General features: G+C 39.1%; 1 protein-coding gene across 3 annotated transcripts in view; it reads left to right on the top strand.

Annotated features, from left to right (window-relative positions):
- The window catches only part of taf3 (TAF3 RNA polymerase II, TATA box binding protein (TBP)-associated facto), a 996,662-nt gene extending 974,806 nt beyond the window's left edge, over positions 1 to 21,856 (top strand). For all 3 annotated transcript variants that reach the window (XM_079817184.1, XM_079817182.1, XM_079817183.1), the window contains 5 exons: positions 5,646 to 7,360; positions 16,719 to 16,798; positions 18,964 to 19,219; positions 19,990 to 20,096; positions 20,759 to 21,856. In XM_079817184.1, coding sequence (XP_079673310.1) covers positions 5,646 to 7,360; positions 16,719 to 16,798; positions 18,964 to 19,219; positions 19,990 to 20,096; positions 20,759 to 20,873 — 2,273 coding nt within the window. In that variant the 3' untranslated portion in view covers positions 20,874 to 21,856. The remainder of the gene's footprint in view (positions 1 to 5,645; positions 7,361 to 16,718; positions 16,799 to 18,963; positions 19,220 to 19,989; positions 20,097 to 20,758) is intronic.
- Positions 21,857 to 22,367: the final 511 nt, after the last annotated feature.

Raw genomic sequence — 22,367 nt, 5'->3', positions numbered from 1 at the left:
TCAGAGACTTCAGTTAGGTAAAGAATCCTAAAAAATGACCCCCACTAAATAAGAATCATAAGCTGAAGTGTTGTAAAATACATGAAGCCTGCTTTTTTATAGGCTTTATAGGTTTTATAGGTTGAGAATGACTCTTGAAGGACCAGCACCACATCCTCTAGTACCACTGTTTGAAGAATTAATCTTCCAGAATCTGGCCGTACGTTTTGGGAGTTCATTTTAGTCCATCCTGAAGTCCGTTTTGCAGAGATGGACTAAAAATGAACTCCCAAAACGTCCTGCCAGATTCTGGAAGATGAATTCTTCAAACAGTGGTACTAGAGGATGTGGTGCTGGTCCTTCAAGAGTCACTCTCAACCTATCTGTCCATAAAGCCTATAAAAAAAACCTTCTTCATGTATTTTACAACACATACAAAAAAAATATGATCAGAAAATCAACGTGCCTAATAATTCTGCACTCCCTGTATAGTAATAGAAATGTCTTCTGGTAGAAGTTTTGCTATATTTTTTATATCATATCTTATATAGCCTATTGTAAATACATTTACATAACAAAGAGTTTTTTTTGCAGTTGACACAATTTCCGATTCTATTGTAGAATTAAAATTGATATGAGGTCATGTGCGTACAGCCCAAGGTATACTGTTTTTTTACATTTACGTGAGCATACACACACAGTCGAACGCACAGCCTGGCAAAGTATACTTATGACTCTTACGTGTACACAGACATTCGACGCATGTGCATTTTTGAGCAATCTCTCGCTACAAGTTACAACGCATATAAATACTGCGGAAATGAATGCGCATGTGCGACCTGTGCGTATGCATGGTTACAAAAATGTACGTGTACAGTACTTGCGTACTCTTCTGATGATGAAATTAACGCCACACATACTGTACACTGACCCTCGTGTACGCGTAAAAAGTGAAGTATACTTTGGGCTTAAATCATCTATTTTAGAACAGTCCAATTTACTTTTTGGAGTGTTTTTTTTAGATCAAATGTTATATCGTAAAATTGTTTTGTGCTAAAGCCTGACTTCATTCATCTATAAATTTTTCATAAATAATCATATATTTAAGTTTGCATATATCATGTTAAAAAAAAAAGAATTATCTAAAAATATACGAAAATGCAATATAAACTATACTATAAAAATGAATGAGAATATAAAATGTACATATTAAATACTCTTTCTCTTTCAAGTCTATGAATGAAATGGATATTTGTATATATAATATATATTATGTACAAAGTTTATAGAATTATTCATATCAAATATCAAGTTCATATCAAATTGAATATATATATAAATATATATACATCAAAGCTAAAATATACAATATGTGACCCTGGACCACAAAATCAGTCATAACGGTACATTTTTTTAAGCTTTCCATTGATGTATGTTTTGTTAGGATAGGACAATATTTGGCGGAGATACAACTATTTGACAATTTTGCTATTTGACAAATCTAAATATTGAGAAAATCGCCTTTAATGTTGCCCAAAAAAAAAAAAAAATCTTCGTGGAACATGATCTAATATCCTAATGATTTTTGGCCTAAAAGAAAAATCTGTAATTTTGTAAATTTTCATAAATATACCCGTGCGACTTATGACTGGTTTTGTGGTCCAGGGTCACACATGTAGGTGATAGCTATGGCATGAGACATGCTATTATTGTACTTCCCTTTATATTTTGCTCAAGTCTATGTTAAACCTATGCTGGATCTCCACACTCTCTGATAAACGGTGTGTGTTGTGATTAGGGTACTAGGCAGGGCCCTGCAGTGAGCGCGGGAGCCACAGAACGAGAGAGAAGCTGCTCTTATCTCAGGCAATTAATCAGAGAGACTCATATTGCGGGACAATTATTCAAAGCTTATTCTTGAATAACTTACAGCCGGAAGCGTGCAGAAGTTTCCCCTGCCGGACGTGAAGGTCGTGAGAGCAAGGAGACGCTGCAGGACAGAAGGCCAGCGGTACATTTGTGTGTGTTTAAGATAGATACTGCAGACAAGGTCAAAGTCATGGCAAACTCTACTTCTGTTCCCATTTATTTCACACCAGGCAGATTTTTCCTTTATTAAATCGCTGTTTTTAAACGCCATGTTTAAGGTTAATTAGGGATGCATCAATATAGAGAGTTTAGCTGATTACAAATATGTGGCTCATATTACTAATCAGTACTCTTTTGCCTTTTAATTCAGACAACCTTCACACTATACTCCAATATTGTAATTTCAACGCTAAAAATAAATTCAGGCATCAAAGCAATATATTGTACAGTAAAAATAATCGATAACTGCCTAATGTGTGTTGAAACTTGGCATATAAGAGTATATCTTTTAGTTAGTTTTGCAGTGTAAATGCATTCATGTCACTTCTGAGCTTAATGCATCTAAACCCATTTCAGATGCAGCATGTGTTTCCTCTGCAGTGGAAAATTGGTAACAGCCCTATAGTGCCTTTTAAAGATTTGACATGAAAGATGACGCATGCATTTTAGAAAGATGTAAATGTAAAAAAAGAAAAATTTCAGGCGGCAAATATCACAAATATGCCGATTTAAGTAAGTAAGAGCTGATAGATCACTGATTAGATTCTTGCTTAAGAATAAATTACATTACATTTCCATCTTTCCCACACGTAACTTCTACTCTGACAAGTAAATGACAGCTTTGCCTGAAGCCTGAAGGACAAGCACATAACAAGGGTTAATGTCGAGCCGTGATTGTGCTTGGTTAGTATTCATAGATTATTATAATATGATAACTTACTGGTATAAAATAAGCTTTTTTAGGAATCTTTGTGTGGTGTAGATGATTCCGCTATTAAACACTCCTCCTACAGGTTTTTTTGCACATGCGCACAGGACACTCTCAGATGTTAGTAATCGTCCCGCTCAGAGGCTGTGCGGAATTGGAACATTAAACGCATCTTATCTCGTCTCGTTTAGGCCGCTTCTCGCGCTCTCCATTGATTGGAGCCCCCAATAAACGAGCTGCCTTTAATTGCAGTAGGCCTTAATCCAACTTTTCCTTTTTAATGTTCCACAGAAGGAGGGGTGGGGGAGATTTTAATGAAAGTGATATGAGCCAGTCCCCCCCCCCATTACCATACCTAACTATTTGTGTGTGTATCAGTACGAGAAAGCTAGTTAGTTGCATCAGGCATTGGACTCAGTAAATTGACAGCTCTCTCTCCCTCTTCTCATTCACTCTCTTTCTTATCTATCCATTTTAATTACTTCACAATGTGTGTGTTAGCTTGTTTTCATTCCCATGTACCATTTTTGGCGCAGTGGCTTTCTCCCGTTATCACTCCCTGTCTTTAGTCTTATTCGCATTTGTAAGTGACACAATCAATTAAGCGCCGTGTGTTTATGTGTGCAAGTGTACAAATCCGTGCTTTTCTTTGGCTGTGCCAAATGAAATGGGAAGGAGGGGGTGATTTTTGATATCAGATGAAAGAGAAACTGGTTGCAAGTGAAAACGGAGCCGTTTCTCTGCTGGACGAACGAGTAGAGGCCTGACGTCTGAAAATTATCACACACATTTTCAGATATCTCTCATTTCAATCCCTCCCATGAGCACTGGTTTCAAACACATGCTGATTTTCATATGTAATGGTGTAATTTGCTTAATTAAAGCATTACAGGCACAAATGCCATGTGTACTGAGAACTATTAGATATAGATAAACTATTTAACATATTATTGAGTAGGTAGTTTTAAACGCATCAAATTTCCCCACCCAATTAGTCAAATTTGTATTACTGAAAATGTGATTCTTGGCTATTTCCTGCATTTTGGCTTAACCTTGTTGCCGCATGATTTTGAAAAATTTAACGTAAGGTGCCATACCATTGTGATACCTATGTAAATGACAATAGGGACTTAGCAGTAATGTATATAATCGTTTCATTTTCTCAATTTTCACACAAATTTATTTTTCGCAACTTTAGCCAAGCTAAACGTTGTTAGTTATTGAAAAGTTATTGGGAGAAAAAGGCAAACCAGTTTGGTCCTAAGTGAGTGATGAACTGAAATCAAACTTAATTTTCAACACTGTCGCTGTTTAGTTTTACTTTTTTTTTTCAACTCCTATAATTTGAATTTAAAATAAAATGCCTCCTATAATATTTAGTTTGACCTCATAAGGTGGACAACCAACATTTTCTGAAGGTTAAGCACCTATTTTCACTGGCCGTTTGGTCAAAGAAAAAAAAGACTTCATTTTTAAGAGTTTCAGACCCTATTTTGTACCTTGTTCATGGAAACATCCAATTGTATGAGAGAAAAGAGAGACTACTTCTATTCCAAGAAGAAAGGAAATGGAGGATAGAGCCATAAAATGCAAATATCACCCATGCAGCTTTTCCTTTTTTTCCCCATACAAATTAAATGTCAGCATTGTGAAATACTGTCACTTTACTTCACGCTGAGGAGGTGATGACAAATCCATATTCTTCCTTTAAATAAAAATTCTTATTACGGCGCTAGCGCGGTAATCACGCCAGCACAAAGCCTTCCCGTGATTAACGATAGCAATTTATTGTGCAAAAGGGCCGAGGAGAGGGAGAGCACCCGACGCAGAAGAGACATCATCTTTATCATAATTCGTATCATAAATAACCGGCCACAGCCAATCAGAGAGCAGCCGGCGTGTCATTCCCAAATAACCTTTGATAACTATTACCATTCCACCGGCCGGAAGAAAGCCTAAAGTCACAATGTTATCTTATCCCCATTCTGCGCTTATAGAATACAACAATATTACCATATAGATTACACTATTTATAATAGAGGGTGTCAGAGGGCTCTGCCTGCACTTCCTGTCATCCATTGTGGTGCAGAGAGTTGCAGTAGCCAGATTACCACTGGTTAACTGGTATCACACCACCCTTGTGTGTGTGTGTGTGTGTGTGTGTGTGTGTGTGTGTGTGTGTGTGTGTGTGTGTGTGTGTGTGTGTGTGTGTGTGTGTGTGTGTGTGTGTGTGTGTGTGTGTGTGTGTGTGTGTGTGTGTGTGTGTGTGTGTGTGTGTGTGTGTGTGTGTGTGTGTGTGTGTGTGTGTGTGTGTGTGTGTGTGTGTGTGTGTGTGTGTGTGTGTGTGTGTGTGTGTGTGTGTGTGTGTGTGTGTGTGTGTGTGTGTGTGTGTGTGTGTGTGTGTGTGTGTGTGTGTGTGTGTGTGTGTGTGTGTGGAGTGCTTGGAGATATTAAAAAGTTTGATTTAACCAGAGATTGCTTCCGCACTTGGATGTGGGTCTGATTTTGTGTGTATCTTGTTCGCTCTGTTGATCTGCTGTGTAATCAGGTGTGGATGATTTTGATCTTTTGCTCTGATATCCACCCTCTATTCCACTGTGAAATGTTCCCTCTCGGTTAATATTGTTTATTTTCATCATTCTGACTTTGTCTTATTTTTCCACACTATGTTCTTATTATGTATATTATTTACAAAACAGAACTGAATAAGTTGTGTAATTTGTGGTGTGTTGACTGCGGTGCATGTGAGCTTTCAGTCTGGCTTATATCATATCTTTATCCTGTTTCTAAGCTCTTGCATTTTGGATATTCTGGTTGCATTTGATTTATTACCTGTGATATTAATATTTTGTGTATTTCCCTCTGGCAGATGAGGAAGAGGAGGAACCGGTTCCTGCAGATATGGGCACTTCTGCCGAGGCCATGCAAGTCTCCTTGGGTGAAGAAGAGGATGTTGAGGAAGAGGAGAATGATGAGAATTGGCTTAGTCGGCATGACGGACAGAGTCCCAGACCTGAGGGTCTATTGCCTGCCGCCAAGCGACCCCGCCTAAGTACCAAACCTGGTGTTAGCCCCGAATGGAGTTACGAGCCACGGGAACCCCTCAGTTCCCTCAACTCCCAACACATGCCCCATTCTCCCTCCCCTCCCCTCTCCCCCGAATTACCCAGACCTCCTGTGGCACCTCCTACACCTGGACACAAGCCCAAACTACCCTCACCCTCTCCTGCTCGGCAGAAGAACAAATCACCAAAAAGAGGGGGTGGCTCTGCACCCACTGGTATATTGGGGCGAGCGCTTACGTTGACCCCACCCAAGACCAATCAGAAGGCTGGGAAGAGATCACCCGTTAGGCCCAAAAGCCCCCGCAGCCCACGGCCAAGCCCTGCCCATTTGGGTGCAGCTGGGCGTGGTTGGGCCGGACCTCTCGGAGATGATAGTTCTCGTGATGGCCAGTTCAGAGGTCATGATACAGGAGACGAGGATATTGAAAACTCTATTGCTGCTGTCATTGCTCGCGCTTGTGCGGGTGGAGATGGCACATCAGATCCATTTGCTTATGACTCGGACTCAGACAGTGAGGGGACAAACCCTCCAAAACCTGCACCTAAACCTGCACTTACACTTAGCCATGTCAAACCTCCACAAGTTCTCCCCATAAAACATCCGCTTACGCCAGTTCCCCCACATCTCAACCCACCCAACCGCTGGACGATGGATGACTCTATAGACGAGGTCATTCGAAAGGCCAATCAGGGTCCAAAGCCAATTCAGGCCCCAAGTCTTTCACCTCCAGAGCCTGCTTACCTGTCGTCCCCACCTGACTCGCCCCCTACACCGCCACCACTTCTCAAACTGCCCCAGGAACGGAAAGACCCAGTTACGGCTACTCTTCTGAAGAAAAAACTCAAGAAGGACATCAAGGCCAAGTTGAAGAAGAAAGACAAAGAGCGACTAAAGGAGAAGGGCAAGGAGAAAGGAAAGAACAAGGACAAAAATAAGGAGAAGAAGCGGGAAAAGGAGCGAGGGCAAGTGGAGGAGAACAAGATCCCCTGGCCGGAGCTATCGCTCGTAGTTGGAAGTGAAGAGCGGAGAGACGGTATTGGCGGGAAGAAAGAAAAGGACAAACACAAGGACAAGAAGAAAGATAAAGACAAAAGCAAGAAAGAGAAAGAGAAACGAGACAAGGGCAAGGAGCGAGGCAAGGAGGAGAAGAGGATATCTCAAGTAACCAAAGACGTCGCCGCTGCCGTTGCCGCCACCAGCCCACTGTTCAGCCCCCAGTCCTGCTTACGAGTCCCATCAATGTTGCCCCCTTTGCCACCAATACTCCCTGATAAATTGTTCCCGCACACCAAGGATATCAAGAGCAAAGACAAAGACAAGAAGAAGGACAAGAAAGAGAAGAAGAAGAAAAAAGAGAAGGAGAAAGATAGAGAGAAAGAGCGTGAAAAGGAACGGGAGAAGGAACGAGCAAGGGAGAAGGAGCGAGATAAAGAGGAGAAAAAGAAAGAAAAAGAGAAGAAAGAAAAGACGAAGGAAAAGGAGAAAGACAAGCCAAAACTTGAGAAACAAAGTTTAATGGTAAGACGCCCTAGCACTTATAAAGTCCCTGGTCTCACACTGTGTTGGGAAATCTTCTTTTGAGCAGCCAAGCTGCCCTCTTACAGTTACACTACTTGCACTAAAAGTTACTCTACAATTTATTAACAAAAATAGCTAGCTACTAACATTTTGACATCTTTTTTTAATGTATTATAAGACTAGAAAATGCCCCACTTGATATAAAAGATAGTAGAAAATCTTCCCAAATTAATTGGTAAACTTAAAATGAATCAGACTTTTTGATTATGAATATGACAGAGAGGGAATTTTAAGAGAACGTGTTTGATTATTGCATGAAAAATGTGTCACAAAACAACAGTGTTGCGTTTAATACTTTTAAAACGCGTTCTATACTACTTTTTGTTAATAAAAAAGCTAGTCATTCTACTGAAAAGTCAACATGAAATGATCTTTGCAACCATTTTATCTGTAAACATATTTCTGAGTGAAACAATATGCAACGAGAACAAGGGGTACCTGTACACACCTTTGCGTCATGTTCACAGCTTTCCATATGCAACTACGATGTAATCGTCATTGACCGCCAACTACATAAGGCTGCATAGGCCATTCATAAAACTTCCACATGAATTCAATATGACTATCAGGTGCAACATCAATAATGCAAGACACAAGCGAGTCACACAGATAGATTTACTAGCTGGCCTCATTGTGTGTGTGTGTGTATCTTTCTGTCTTTGTCTCCTTGTGTGTGTACCTCTGAGATCAGAAGTAGATCGCTGAGCTACATTTACATTTCCGTCTTTTCCGGTCGATTTGTCCCTGGAATCCTGCTCCTTGCATGTAGCCCCTGTGCACACACACATACACAATAGACTATCAATCTGTGTGCAAATCAAACAAGGGATAATACACCTCAAAGCCTCTGTTTACCCAATTCATATCCCATTTTAGAGCGTGTATATGTATGCGTGTCTGCAAAAGAGCTTGAGCAAAAGAGTGTGTTAGTTCTTCTTTATCAAACTCATACTCCAATCTCTTTTCACTGACAGTGATAATGTATGTACACCACATCAGAGCAGCTTGAATTGATTTAGACTGCTGCAGAATTCCATTTTTCCTGCTTTCTGTCTCTTTTTCTTTCGTTACCTGAATCCCTGACCCCCACACTCTCTTTTTCTCTCCTGCTGCCACTGGGAGATGGGATTGAGAAAGTGATTTCTCTCGTTCTCCACCTGCTTAAATCTTTCCATCACTTTAATTTTTTGCAAGGCTGCTTTGCTGCCATCCAGGAGAAAAGAAAAAGAGACAAGAGAGTGAGAGGAAAGAGGAAAAAGAGAGAGGGAGAGAGCTGAGGGGTGGGAAGCTGGGGGGGTTATCAGTCGTTGGCCTGAGGTATGTGTGCAAGGGACTTAAATCCGTAGAGATTAGCAGAAAAATGCCGTCGGTAGCAGTAAGGGGCTTTACGCCACTGGTTGTATTAGTTCAGGTGAAAAGAGTATTGCGTTTACATAAAACCGGACAAATCCAGCCACAATGCCAATGCTGTGGGACCACAATGCAATCTGCTATCTCTGGACCTTAACCACAACATCCAGCCCTGTTTCCTGAGAACTGCTTCGGAACTACTGCCACCAAACACTGAATTACAGAAATTGAGAGAGAATGATGGTGGAGAGAGAGAAGAGATGGGGCAAAAGAGGAAACAAGCGATATAATGTAGAGGGAGATGGTATGAAGAGAAAGAGATTATGCCATTTTTTTCTTGCTATGGGTCCTTAGTCTTTAGTTAGTCCTTAGTTACTCACTTGAAAACAAGTGGCAAACGGTTGAACTCAAAATTAAATGGTTTTTGCAGCCCACTTTAGATGTATTTCTGATTGAAACAGCATATTCAATTTAAGGAAAAACGCAATTTAAAAAAAACATAAGGCAGGGCTTGATTTCATTCACTGTAAATTATTGGATCATGAATAATGGTCTCTATATGACACGTGGTTAGAGAAAGCGATGTCAGCCAAAAAGTAAAATTGTTTTAGAAGTACAATGTTATTGTTACATGAACAACCAGTCAGCTGATTTCTGTCTCAAAGGCTTTAGGCCCAGTTTAAACCTCGTATTAAGATTTTCGGATCACAAGTGATATAGATGTAAATTAAGTTTAAAACACTTTGAGCTTGTCCACTTTCAACCACTTCAAGAAGTAGTCGAAAACACATTCAAGCTGATTGCCAGACAGGGTTTAAACTTTGTTGGCTGGAGACCCAAGTTTGGTTTTAAGATGAAAAACATACCAAGTGCAATGCTCTCTCACATTCCTGATTTCTAACACGCACACACAGAGTTCGGTGTGATCTTGAGGCTGTCAGAACAGAAACGAATCCTGCTGCTCTCCGTATGTTTTACAGTCATCTCCATGCATGTTCATATGTAAATAAATATTAAAAATAATAAACTTATTTTGTCCATTAGATGGAAAGATCTGAAAAAAAAAACATACGTTTACCCGCCCATAGACTCTTCCCTCAAATAAATCAGGACAGAAGTGGTTGAAAGTGGACTAAAGAGATGGATTAAAACAGCAAGTATCAAGTAAACGGGTATGCGTCTCTCTCTGCTTGTGATCTGATTGACCGAAACACATCTTAATACCAGGTGTAAACTGGGCCATAGACTGTGTCTAGACCGTAGAGGTCTAAAGAGTACTTGAAAACCATACTTAAGTGAAAGTATAGATAACTTAAAACAAAAATGACTCCATTACAAGTTACAAGGCACCAATTTCAATACCTCTTGTCTTGAATAAAAGTATTAGATAATCTGAGAGAGCAATCACATGTTTACTTTCTAAAGTCGAAATAAAACTTAACACCTCAATATTGCAATCGACACAGCATCGTCTACAGACACAAAAGTCTCAGTTAAGCTTGAGTGTTCAAAAAGGGCATAACTAAACCAATATCCTTCAAAAAGGTATCTCCAATATAATGGATAAATAGAATAACGTTAACTATAGTCTACTTCCACTTGACATGCTGGTTATGGCCTCATCACTGGCTCCAGCATTTCATCATCTCAAGTATAAACACCTGCAATTCAGAAACTACCATAAACGTATAGTAGCCTTGTTGACAAGTTTGGGTGAGTAAAGGGGCAAAGCGCACAAAATATTGTAACTTCAATGCTCTATAGATGGTGATATTGCTTTTTTGTAACAGAAATAAACTGCTGCAGAAAAGTTAGATGCTATGCAAAATGTAATGTGTCATAGAAATACTCATTACAAATGTATTGGAGTAAAAAGTGCATATACTTTTTAAAACATGTAATCAAATAGAGAGTAAAAGATGCTATCTAATTACATAAACACTTCACGCCACTGCTACACTGGACGCGATGTTACACATTAAAGTCAAATAGAAAACATAATTTGTGATTCTGTCTACACTGGATTTGGCTAGACAAGTCAATGCCCGTTCTATTTCTCCACGTGTTTGCGCTACTTCTGACGAGGATAAATGTATTTGGATTGTTCACTTTGACATTTCCAGTGTAGACAGTATCAAGCTGTGTTGGCATTGCAAAATACAACGCTTCAACGGTCGCACCAATGTAAACACGGTTAAAGTATGCACAACACAGTAATAGTAAATGCTCCACAAGTCACTAATTTCATCTTGTCCAATTCGACTTGAAAAAGTTAAGCTGTTGTGAATAAGAACTAGTTCTCAGTTCCCAGCCCTATCAGTAATGAAGGGTATTTCGTGATGGCCAAGATATACTCTGTGCTTCTGCGTTTGCCCTGGGCCAGTTGCATAAACATAGCCAATTATGTTAAGATAGTGTCTAAAGAACTAATATGACCAAATAGCAGTTAGCCAAGGGGCAATCAGTCTTACTTTTTGGTATCAAATTAGACAAATCTATGTTTAAATTTAACTTACTTAATTTTTTTTTAGAATAGTCTTAAAGAAAGAAATTGATGACTAACTTGTATGACTAGTTTTAGCAGTTTATAAATCAGGCCCCTGATCTTGAAGACATTCCAGGGATGACATGAATGCCATAATCACTGCATTTCAAAAATATTGAATGTAGTTAAGGTAATTTAGTATGAACAGTAGGGTGAGAATGTGAGAGGTGACCACTGGATCACATTTACGTCTTGGTTTAAACGGTTTATTTTAAATATTCTCTATGAAAGCTATTAATGTTGATTTAGATTCCTCTCTGAGCACAGTCTCTCTAAACTCCCTCCCTATTGAACACTGACTCTTTGCTAAACTACACAAAAAGGACCTTTGTATCATATTTAATTGTATTGTGCTTTATGGTATTACACTCTTGTAAAATTTCGAGAGTTCCTTTTTCACTTTTTCGTTATCACTTCCTTAGCTCATAGCGCTTTTAAAGAGCGACGTCAGGTCACGCCAGCTACAGCACTTTACATCCATTTAGAAGCTGATTAATCAATTTGCGCGATCCCGCAGCCATTTATGTTGGGTGCGCGTGCGGCGCGTGTTTGAATGAACGGGCCTAATCGTGATAGGAGTAGGTTAAGTAGGACGGGGCACTTTTAGGGAGAAAGACATTGCTGCCACCTCCTCAACCACTTAAAGACTAATTAACATAAGCAGATAGTACTATCTCGTCCTGCTATTGTGGGTCACCCTGAGTGTGCACACACGTTCGCTCTTAGAGACACACACACACACAGACACACACACGTACATGGGCCTTATCGTCAAGACACACGGCCTTAGCTCCTTCCTTAGGGAGGTTGAGAGGTCTGTACTTGCTTCTGTTTTGGACGGCTGTTCCCCATTGCCCTACTGTGGTTAGAAAACACAGGTACCATTCTTCCAAGTGGGAGATATTGCTATCTGAAGTGATTTGCGTTTTAAAACTACAACTATAATGACCGTTAAAAATCTAAATTCATTGTTAATTCAGTAACCGTTCTGACAGATTCAGCAAACAGTTTGTAAGACTCATTCTAACTGTTAAGTTGTGAGTTTCTAAATTTAAGTCAGCCTGAAATCAGCATTGACACCATTTACTCGGTCTAAGGCTGGCCACACACTTGAAGATTTTAAGCCAGGTTTTGGGCCCGATTTGCCACACCCAAAGATCTGGGGGGTGTGGCCCAATCGAGGCTTCTTGCAAATGTCTTTTTGTCCAAAAAAATCCTCAGTTCTGTAGTGTCATTACGATTATTTTACTGCTCCTGATTGCGTCAGAGCCCGCACAATCCCAAATCTTGACTCTTCATCGGGTTGCCTCTGATGTGAGACCCAAGATAGCCAATGAGAGCGAGCAAGCTTCACCAACCGGATGTTGCTACTTCTATAGCTGAAACTTAGCAGCCACAAAAGTGGGATATTGTGAAAGTTCACCACTCCTTTTTTTTCCCCTTCATTTTTCTTCTCGTAAAACAAAACTCACGCCAAGAGAACCAGCTGACGACGTCGATCGCCCTCCATTTGTTTTTCTCTCAAGTCACGTTTAATCTCGTGGGTCGCCGTGAGATCTCGTCTCACTGTGAAAATGTTTCAATCGACAGGTGTGTGGTCTCGTGGTCCGGACGTATCTTCTAGTGTGTGCATTCAGAAACAGAATCATTTGAAACTGCTCTGATGTCTGTGGTCTCCCACAGTTTTAAAACCGGTCAAGTTTTGAAAATCGTCTAGTGTGTCCCAGGCCTAAGAAAGACATTGCCTTTTCGGATGACATCACAAATCTCTTATTTCTCACTGCCCTGTAACCCGTCCATCTCCCTCCATTCTGGCTTGGTTCCTAATGGATAAAAACAGTCCTGCCCTTTATTTACTGTGTTGGGTCACCATTTGATTCTAAAGTAAAATCTGTGTCCGGAAGTAAAACCAGTTTATTGTCTTTGTATTATTTTGTGTTACCCGCTATTTCATTGCATTCAATTCAGACTGCAGTCGCAATAATTTCTTGCCCTGGAATTGTAGATTATGCAGCGCCGTTGTTGAATAGCAGAGCAGGAAACACTGGTACAAGGTGAAACAAGTTTGTTTTCCCGATTCTCTCAGAGGAGTTTTCCATAGATTAACACAGCAGTCTAAAGTTCATTGTGCCAAGTCCAGCGTTAACTCAAGAGCTCCTCTAATCAACTGAAGTACAAACTGCTGATAAATCTTTTATGGCAGTTTAGAGTTGCAGCCCTTGTATATCCCCAGTATAGTGTAACCCGTATATAGGAGCAATCGGGGTTGGCGGTTCTTTCCCAAGCATGTATCGCTAGAAGAGACGTGTGATAGTCATGGTTATAATGCTTCATAAAAGCCATCCGTTTGGGACGATCGGATCTGAAAGCGAATCGGAGAACGAGAATTACTCGTGCAGGCATACCTCCAGAGGTTTTTTTGTTTTTTTTGGCGTTACTCGCCAGGTTTGTTTCATGCATATATGCTAATGCAGCGGCTAACACAGCCTCTCACGCTCCTATTCTCTCCAAATGATGCAACCTGCCAGCCATCCTCTCAATTCTGCTGATACTTACGTTCCCCTCTTTCCATAGAAGAAAGGAAGTGAAAAACAGAGAGAAAGAGGGGATGGGGTGGTAGACAGACAGAGAGAGCGAGACACAGGGAGGAGTCTCCAAATCCACAAAGGTTTTGTAATGAATGCGCAGCGCAACAATAAAAACAAAAACATTAAAGAGAGAAAAGACATGTTTCTGTGTTAAACAATTAGTGCAGCGGCATTATGGGGGATCTGGGCGGACAAAAGCGCCACAGCGGCAGGGGTTCTCCCCAACACAAACACACAAAGAGCACCTCACTCTCGTTAAGCCTCGGAAAAACCCCCGAGACACACTCTACACCGGTCTCCTCAGCCAGCGGCGCGTTATCCGTCCCTATGCTATCGTCTCCTCCATCTCTCATGCGCTCTGTTCTGTGCATCATCCCATTCTGCTGTTTTTATCTCTGTACTGGGGTCTGTTTGTACCCCTCTCTCCGTTACTCCCCGCCTCCATGGCCCCGGACAGGACACACTCCTGCCAGCATCAGAGGTGTGTGTACATAAAGGGCTTTTCAGGAGGCCTGACCCTGGTGCTAGCTAAACTGGATTAGCAGGACACTACCTTGTCCATCTGCCGTGTTAAGTGTGAGCGTCTGAGGTGAGGCCGTGTGGTCTTGTCCCCTTTAGTAGGCGATTTGTAGTTTAATAGCTGACTTTAGATTTTCATTATCATGTCAACACTGCACGTTTTAGGAAAGATAACCTCAGTTTTAAGTATTCATTCCGTGTGTATGAGGAATACAGTGTCGACCCCACTACCCCGAACCACCATTGACTGACACGGTGATAACCTTAGTACCGTTCTGCTATCTTGCAGCTGTTGACAAAACATGTATAGGGGCTTTCACACTGGAGGAACCTTTTCTTAGTCCTAGAATCCGCTTTTTGGCTTGTTCGCACCGGAAGAACTGGGAACGATTTTAGCTCTAGGAACACCTTTTGGCGGAACTAAATTAGCTCCTACTTCAGTAGGGTCTAACCCAGCACAATAGGAACTACCAGTGTACGCTGATTGGCCGAACGCACGCAAAACACCAGCACCCGCCATTTTTAAAAAGCCGTGTACACACAGAGATAGCAAGCAAAATATTATGATGTATTTCTGCTCAGTTAGCGACTGTTTGGACATCAACCACACTGCAAACGTTAATACTTTTTCATATACTGTCTACTTTCTTTGTATAACAGTCCTATCTAATAACGTAAACTAAAGAAGACGGAGAATGGGAGTGATGTGTGCTCAGGCTCTGGCGTTCTCAGTGGTGTCAAAATAAATGTCAGCCGCGCCATCAAAATAAAAGTCACAACAAAAAGCCTGGCTTACATAACTTCAGAGTTCCTACTGGTGGTGCAAATGCAACCAGGAAAATGGCTCTAGGGGGACGTTTAGTTCTTGGGGAACCACCCTGGTGGCTAGATCATTTAACTAAGTTCCTAGAACTACCCAGTGTGGAAGGGACTGATGCCAACAGTTTAACCTGTTTGGTGATAGCTATTTTAGACAACAGTGATGTTAGCAACCTTTGACATTCTAATATACGCCAATTTTTTGTTTGACGTCAAATGAGACACCATGTTTTGTGCATGTAAAACTAATACTGAAGTAGTTGTTTGGTTCTATACACTCTCATTCAGTGAAAATTTGTCTGTCAGTACCTGAATTGGTTACACTTTATTTCAAGGTGACATTTTTATATGGAACTTACTCATATAAAAACTGAGTAATATTAATTAACTACATGTACTTACTATAGAGTTACCGTTAGGGTTTGGTTCAGGGTTAGTGACTTGTAATCATGCATAATGTACTGTTATTACTATAGTAATATATGTAGTATTGGTAACTACGTCACCTTAAAGTGAAGGGTTACCCCTGAATTTTTCAGTAGTGAATTCAATTTTAGAATGTAGTTGTCTATTCGGTAAACAACCTTAAGAATGGTTAGAAGGCACTTTAGAAGAATGACAACTGCATATATATAGCTGTAAAGGCATGTTCACACCAAGAACGATTACTATAAATATAACTATTTTAGCGTCCACACCAGCGGACGATATCGTTTTTGTTATAAGCGCGTCTGTCACTTTAAATCCTCGAGATCGTTACAACAGGATGGATTCTAATTGGCTCTTTTTATAGTTTATCAGCTGTATAAAATCATTCTGAAAGTAATTCCAACGATATCGTTTCTCTGTGCCGTTATTATTATAGTAGTGGTGTGAAATCTGCTATTCTTTAATATTGACAACGATTTTTAGAACTTTATCTTTAGTGTTATAGTTATCTTCCTTGGTATGAATGAGCGTTAAGGCCATGGGGGGCCGGGTATCTTCAGTATTGAAGAAAAATAGACGATAGTTTTAGAACTTTTCTTCGATATATTATAATATTTTGTTACCTCATTTCACCGGGAAGCATCTAAATTTCTCATTCACAGCTTTAATGCGAATGTTTCAAAATACAGGCAAAACAGAATAGATTTATTACACTGATTAGCATATTGTTATTGTGAGATAATTATCGGTCATCTGTATAACATTTGCCATTTGATAGACAGCATTAATGAAAGCTCAAAGTAGGTGGGCAATACATTTCTCTTTGAGTTCCAAATCAATATTGATAATTTATCATTAAAAAATGAATTACTAAAATTGCATTTTAGAAGATTACATTTTAAGTTTTATAAATTCATTTCATTAGAAACCATTTTTGATGATAAATTTGTATTAAATCATAGAATACAGAATACAAAAAAAAACATAATTTGGGAAACAATTTTATGGGAATTGCTATATATTTCAAATGATTTCTGTCTCTGTTCAGGCTGATCTTTCTCCTGCTGTCCCACCGTCTCCTGTCATTCCCCGACTGACCCTCAGAGTAGGTGCTGGACAAGACAAGATGTAAGTACCCCATACACACACACACACACAAAGATTTGAGACTATCAGGCAGCTCTCTGTGTGGTCAGAGTCTCTGAGTCTGTGTACAGGTGTGAGTTTCAGGCTTTGGGTCTTGTGACCAGTCCCAGACGGCCCATGAGGTCTTTGAGGGGGGCAAACACACACACATACACACCCCACATCATGGCCCCCTCCTGCACACTCCTATCAATAGCGCTAGTGTTCACACCACTTAACCCCCTCACACACACACACACACACAGCGCCATACTACAGGTAAGGCGATTACTGATTCCTGAACGTCTACACGTGACTGATGTCGCTTTAATGGCCAGTGTGATTTAGACTCAGAAAGTATAGTGTCTACAGTGTTTTGACTGTGCTTTTGAATTTCTTTCTCACCTCTTCAGTTCCACCTGCATGCAGGACAGGAAGCATTAGTGTTTACGTCTGAGCGTGTGTCTGTTTGTACAGGATGGCCTTTATTCTCAGCCTGGGAGTGTGTGTCGTGCCTCTGATGTTGCCTGTGTACTTGCACCTGTAGTCTGGTGTGTAGAAAAACACAATCAGCAGTCCTTTCAAGAGGGAAATGTGTTTTTATGTCTGTCCTTGTGTTTCATTTCATTTACATAAGCACAAAGCTTTAGATGTTGTTTGTGTTTAACTTTTATTTTAGGTTGAAAGACTTAAGTGCACAGCATATCAGTGATGAAAGTATAAGATAAAAGAGTACTGATTTGAATCGGCAATAACAAAAAATAATGATCGTTACAGTGTAATTTTTTTCCGAGATCTAAACAGAAGCTCCTCTGATGCACGTGGAAACATGGACACAGGTCAACTTTGACCTCCTGAGAGTTCAAGAGGTCACATCCTGGACAGGGCATACCCCACACCAACTTTGCCCCGAGAGGGAGCCCTGTTCATGGTTGTGGTGTGTGTGTCAGTCAGATGAAGCATAAATAATGAGTGTCTGTGTGTGTAATCGGAGCTGACCGTTTGACACGCCCTTCTCAGGGTCAATACCACAGCAAGCGCCGCTGTCCACTCTCTCCGAGCCTGTCAATCAACCTGTTACTCAGCAACAGCAGGATTTAATCAGTATGTCTGGCAGCATTTAAACGACAAACTGGATAAAGTTCTTCTCTATTGCCAGATTATAATTAAGGATACACAATATATTGGTGAACATATCAGCCAATATTGAATGCAGATAATATAAGGACTTTTTTTGTAACACTTTAGTTTAGGGTCCAATTCTCACTATGAACTAGTTGCTTATTAGTATGCATATTACTAGGATATTGGCTGTTTATTACTACTTATAAAGCACATATTAATGCCTTATTCTGCATGACCATATTCTGCATCCCTTAATCCTACCCAATACCTAAACTTAACAACTACCTTATGAACTATTAATAAGCAGTAATTATAAGTTTATTGAGGCAAAAGTCCTAGTTAATAGTGAGAATTGGAACCTAAACTAAAGTTTGACACTTTTTTTAATGCATATTATAGCATCCCAAAAAATGGTGGGATGTTGATTACTCCTATTTATTTATTTTATTTTATAAATATATATATATATATATATATATATATATATATATATATATATATAAAATACACACAAAACATACTTATACATACATATTTTTATGTTTAAATGTGTGATTTTATTAGGGTTTTTATTCATTCATTCATTCATTCTTTCATTTATTTTTACGGTTTTATTTATTTATTTAATTCATAATCAAAACAATATTTTTTTAAACAGAAAAGCTGATATATAATATTGGTCATTTATATTGGTTTTTGGCCATCACTGAAGAATGATGCCTCATTAAGTCATAGATAGATAGATAGATAGATAGATAGATAGATAGATAGATAGATAGATAGATAGATAGATAGATAGATAGATAGATAGATAGATAGATAGATAGATAGATAGATAGATAGATAGATAGATAGATAGATAGATAGATAGATAGATAGATAGATAGATAGATAGATAGATAGATAGATAGATAGATAGATAGACAGACACACAGACAGACAGACAGAAAGACAGACAAAAAAACAGAAAGACAGACAAAAAAACAGACAGACTTGAAATGATACGGTATGTAACCCTTTCTCCCTCTCTGTTTCTTCTCCAGTGTGATCAGTAAGGTGGTCCCAGATTCAGAACCCATCCCTCCACCACCACGGACCCCAGTGGCCAGGTTCGGTCCAGGAGCTCGGATGCGTTCCCCTCCAGCTCCTCCTCCACCTGCCCCGGCTCCTGTAGCACCTCCACCCCGCCCTCCTCCTGTCCTGCCCCCTCTACCCCCAGCCACCCCCATTCAGCCGCCTCCCAGCCAGGCCAAAGCACGGGGATGCAGCGTCGTCACCGAGACCGTCAGTGCATACGTGGTAAGTCTCAAATACACACACGAGAACACTACTGGAAATTAATTATTACTCTATTGTATTAATTTGTATTATTACTTTAAATATTAATATAACTTTTATATTATATATATATATATATATATATATATAATACATTATAATATATTTAATATTATATTAGTGTCCTAATAATTAATAACACAATAAAAAATGATTTTGCAAATTCCTCAGCCTAGTTTTAGGCTGTTTACAGTTGTCAAGCAATTATGTAGTACGTCAATATACAGTTCTACAGCTGTGTGCATATCGGGTTTTGTGCGGCTTGTCCAATCAGAATTTAGAGCCGAAACTTTCCATTTTAGAGGTTATTTATTTTCTATAAATATCATGTGTGACTTCCTTCAATTTGACCTTGGCTTTGACCAAGAAACACATTTTGAATTTTATGCTCTGAATTACGGATTGTTGTCATTAATTATTTTTAGACGTTATTTGACTTATTCAAACATACATTTCATAGTTAAGAATGAAATGCATATAAATGAATTAAAAATATGCATATATTTAATTATGTGTATTTTTATATGCTAAAATTATGAAAATTTGGGCAAAGCTGAGGGTTTTGTAAAAAAAAAAAAAAACACTTATTTGACCTCCAACTCGAAATGATTGAGGGTGTGACGCATATAATAGTATATAATAGCACTTGTTTTTTACTTTTCTTTTTGACCAATGCCAGATGTAAAACGTTCCAATTTCGTTTGATTGATTCTTGTGTTTGTTCATCACAGATTCGGGATGAATGGGGTAATCAGATCTGGATTTGTCCAGGATGTAATAAACCTGATGACGGCAGTCCCATGATCGGATGTGACGAGTGTGACGACTGGTATCACTGGTAAAAGCCCTTTCCAGCTTTTCTTACATTACACAGTCACAAACACTTTTTCCCCCCTGTAATGTGACAGAGGAAAACAGAATGTGTTCTACAGGAAGAACTGTAGACAGGACCTTTTATCTTTAAGGAAGTTGTTTTGATTTCATCTTGACTTTAGGTGAAGTCATACAGTCATGTCATTATTCATCTTGTGTGGTGAACAAGACAGTTTTTTTGACATCTAAGCACAAAATGCAGGAAGTTTTGATTAATTAAAGTTACAGAGTTGTTTTATTTTACACTAATTCTCTTTCATGCCATTTCAAGAGCTACACACACTTCAACAAAGTAAATCAGAGGAAGTGCCAATCACACAAAAAATGAGTCTAGATTGTCTGGCATTACTGTAAAGCTTTCGGGGAATCATCTTTCTTATGCGTTTCGCTTACAGATCAAAAACACACACACATAGAGAGAACAAATTGCGTCTCTTTCATGACGAAAGCAGATATTTTGATGATGAGAATGATCGAGTAGTTTTATATATAAAAGACGTGCTTTTTTGAATCTCCATTTTGAGTTTATGTACAAATATATGAAAAATCCAAACTTGAATGAAATTGATCGGTATCTTGAAAAACAACTAAGTGAGACTCATCGATCTCTCTCTCTCTCTCCTTCAGGCCGTGTGTGGGTATTTTAGCCGCCCCTCCGGAGGACCAGTCGTGGTTCTGTGTGAAATGCGCTGGCAAGAAAAAAGACAAGAAGACAAAAAAAAGGAAACGCAAAGCGCACTGACCCACATTTCTTTTCCTCCCGTCTCCGTGCTCATCATGTGTTTTCGCCTTAATTCGTTTCCAACTCTATTTTGTTGCATTTGTTTTTGTTTCGTTTTCACCCAGCCCTTCTTTTAACTTGGTTAACTTAACTCCGTGTCCGGTATCATAATGTATTTTTTAAAATGAAAATTTCAAATGTGTATGTTACTTTTTTATGTGGAGAATCGTACAGTATGTCTATATGATCTTTGTACCAAGCTCATGATTGTTCAGTAGATGTGTGTTGAAATGAACCTCTCAGTTCGCCCTCATTTAAAGGTTTTTCCATGTATGTGCCGATTCATCAAATCACCCAGGAGAGAAAAAACATTCTGTACTATAATCTGCCTTTTAATATCGTTCTTCTGATTGATTTTGACTGGAGGTGCAGTTTCATTTTACTATGGATTTAATTAAAAGTTGCTTTTTCACATCTTATTGTTTGGTTGTCTTGTCGTTCGTTTGGGTGGGAGTGTACAGATAGATAGTCCACTCATTCAGAAAAAAATAGCTAAATCAGTGACTGCAATCTTAACATTAGATTTTCATAAGCATTATGTCAAAATAATAAATAAAAGGTTAAATGTATTTTATTATTTGACCCAAGTTATATTTCTGTATATTCTGTTCAGTTGGTTTTGGCTTTTGGATTGAATATGGCATTTCTCTCAAATGACCCGTGGAAACCGTATAGTGTAAATGTTTTTATATTGCCATGAAGGTTGCAATGAGCTAAATAAGATAAATGAAGTGTCAGTTATGCAATGAAATGTTTTTTTCAAGAACACTTTGAATAAAAAAACAGATAACCAGAGATGGGCATTGTTTATTGAAATATATGTTGCATATACAAAATCCTCTGTCCTCGCGAGGTAAAGTGTTATTTCATTCATGTCCTAACAAATTGTTTCAACTTGCAGTGGCCCCAAAAAGTATTTTGTGTAAATGCAAGTGGCACTTATTAAAAAATTTTAAAAAAAAAACGATTAAGAACAAGTGCAATTTTCACATATAAACACAGGTTTGAATGATAAAACAGTGAATACAGGCCTGCTGTAAAATAAAGTATTGTGGCACTTTCTAGTTATCAAACTTTACATGAATTGGTTACACCTGTGGTTACTCTGCTAGGACACCTGTGGGGAATGGACTAAGCATATAAAAAAAATGATTATTTGAAATTGAAGCAGCATTTGTTTACAGATGCCACGAGGGCTTTGTGTCGAACGTCACATGAGAAAACGGTCTAATCGCATCCGCCTGTTGGAGAAAGTGTTAACGGCAGAATTTTAAGGTAATCAGCTAGTTTTTTGTTGTTGTTTTTTTTTGCCATTTTATTTGGTAGTTCCATTGAAAGCACCTTAAAGGGATAGTTCACCCAAAAACGAAATTTATATTTGTCTGCTTACCCCCAGGGCATCCAAGATGTAGGTGTCTTTGTTTCTTCAGTAGAACACAAAGATTTTTAACTCCA

Source organism: Gobio gobio (genome assembly GCF_949357685.1).
Source record: "Gobio gobio genome assembly, chromosome: 5".
NCBI classification, from domain to species: Eukaryota; Metazoa; Chordata; class Actinopteri; order Cypriniformes; family Gobionidae; genus Gobio; species Gobio gobio.
The sequence above is the reverse complement of the archived record's forward strand: the minus strand, read 5'-3'. Positions and strand labels throughout refer to the sequence as shown.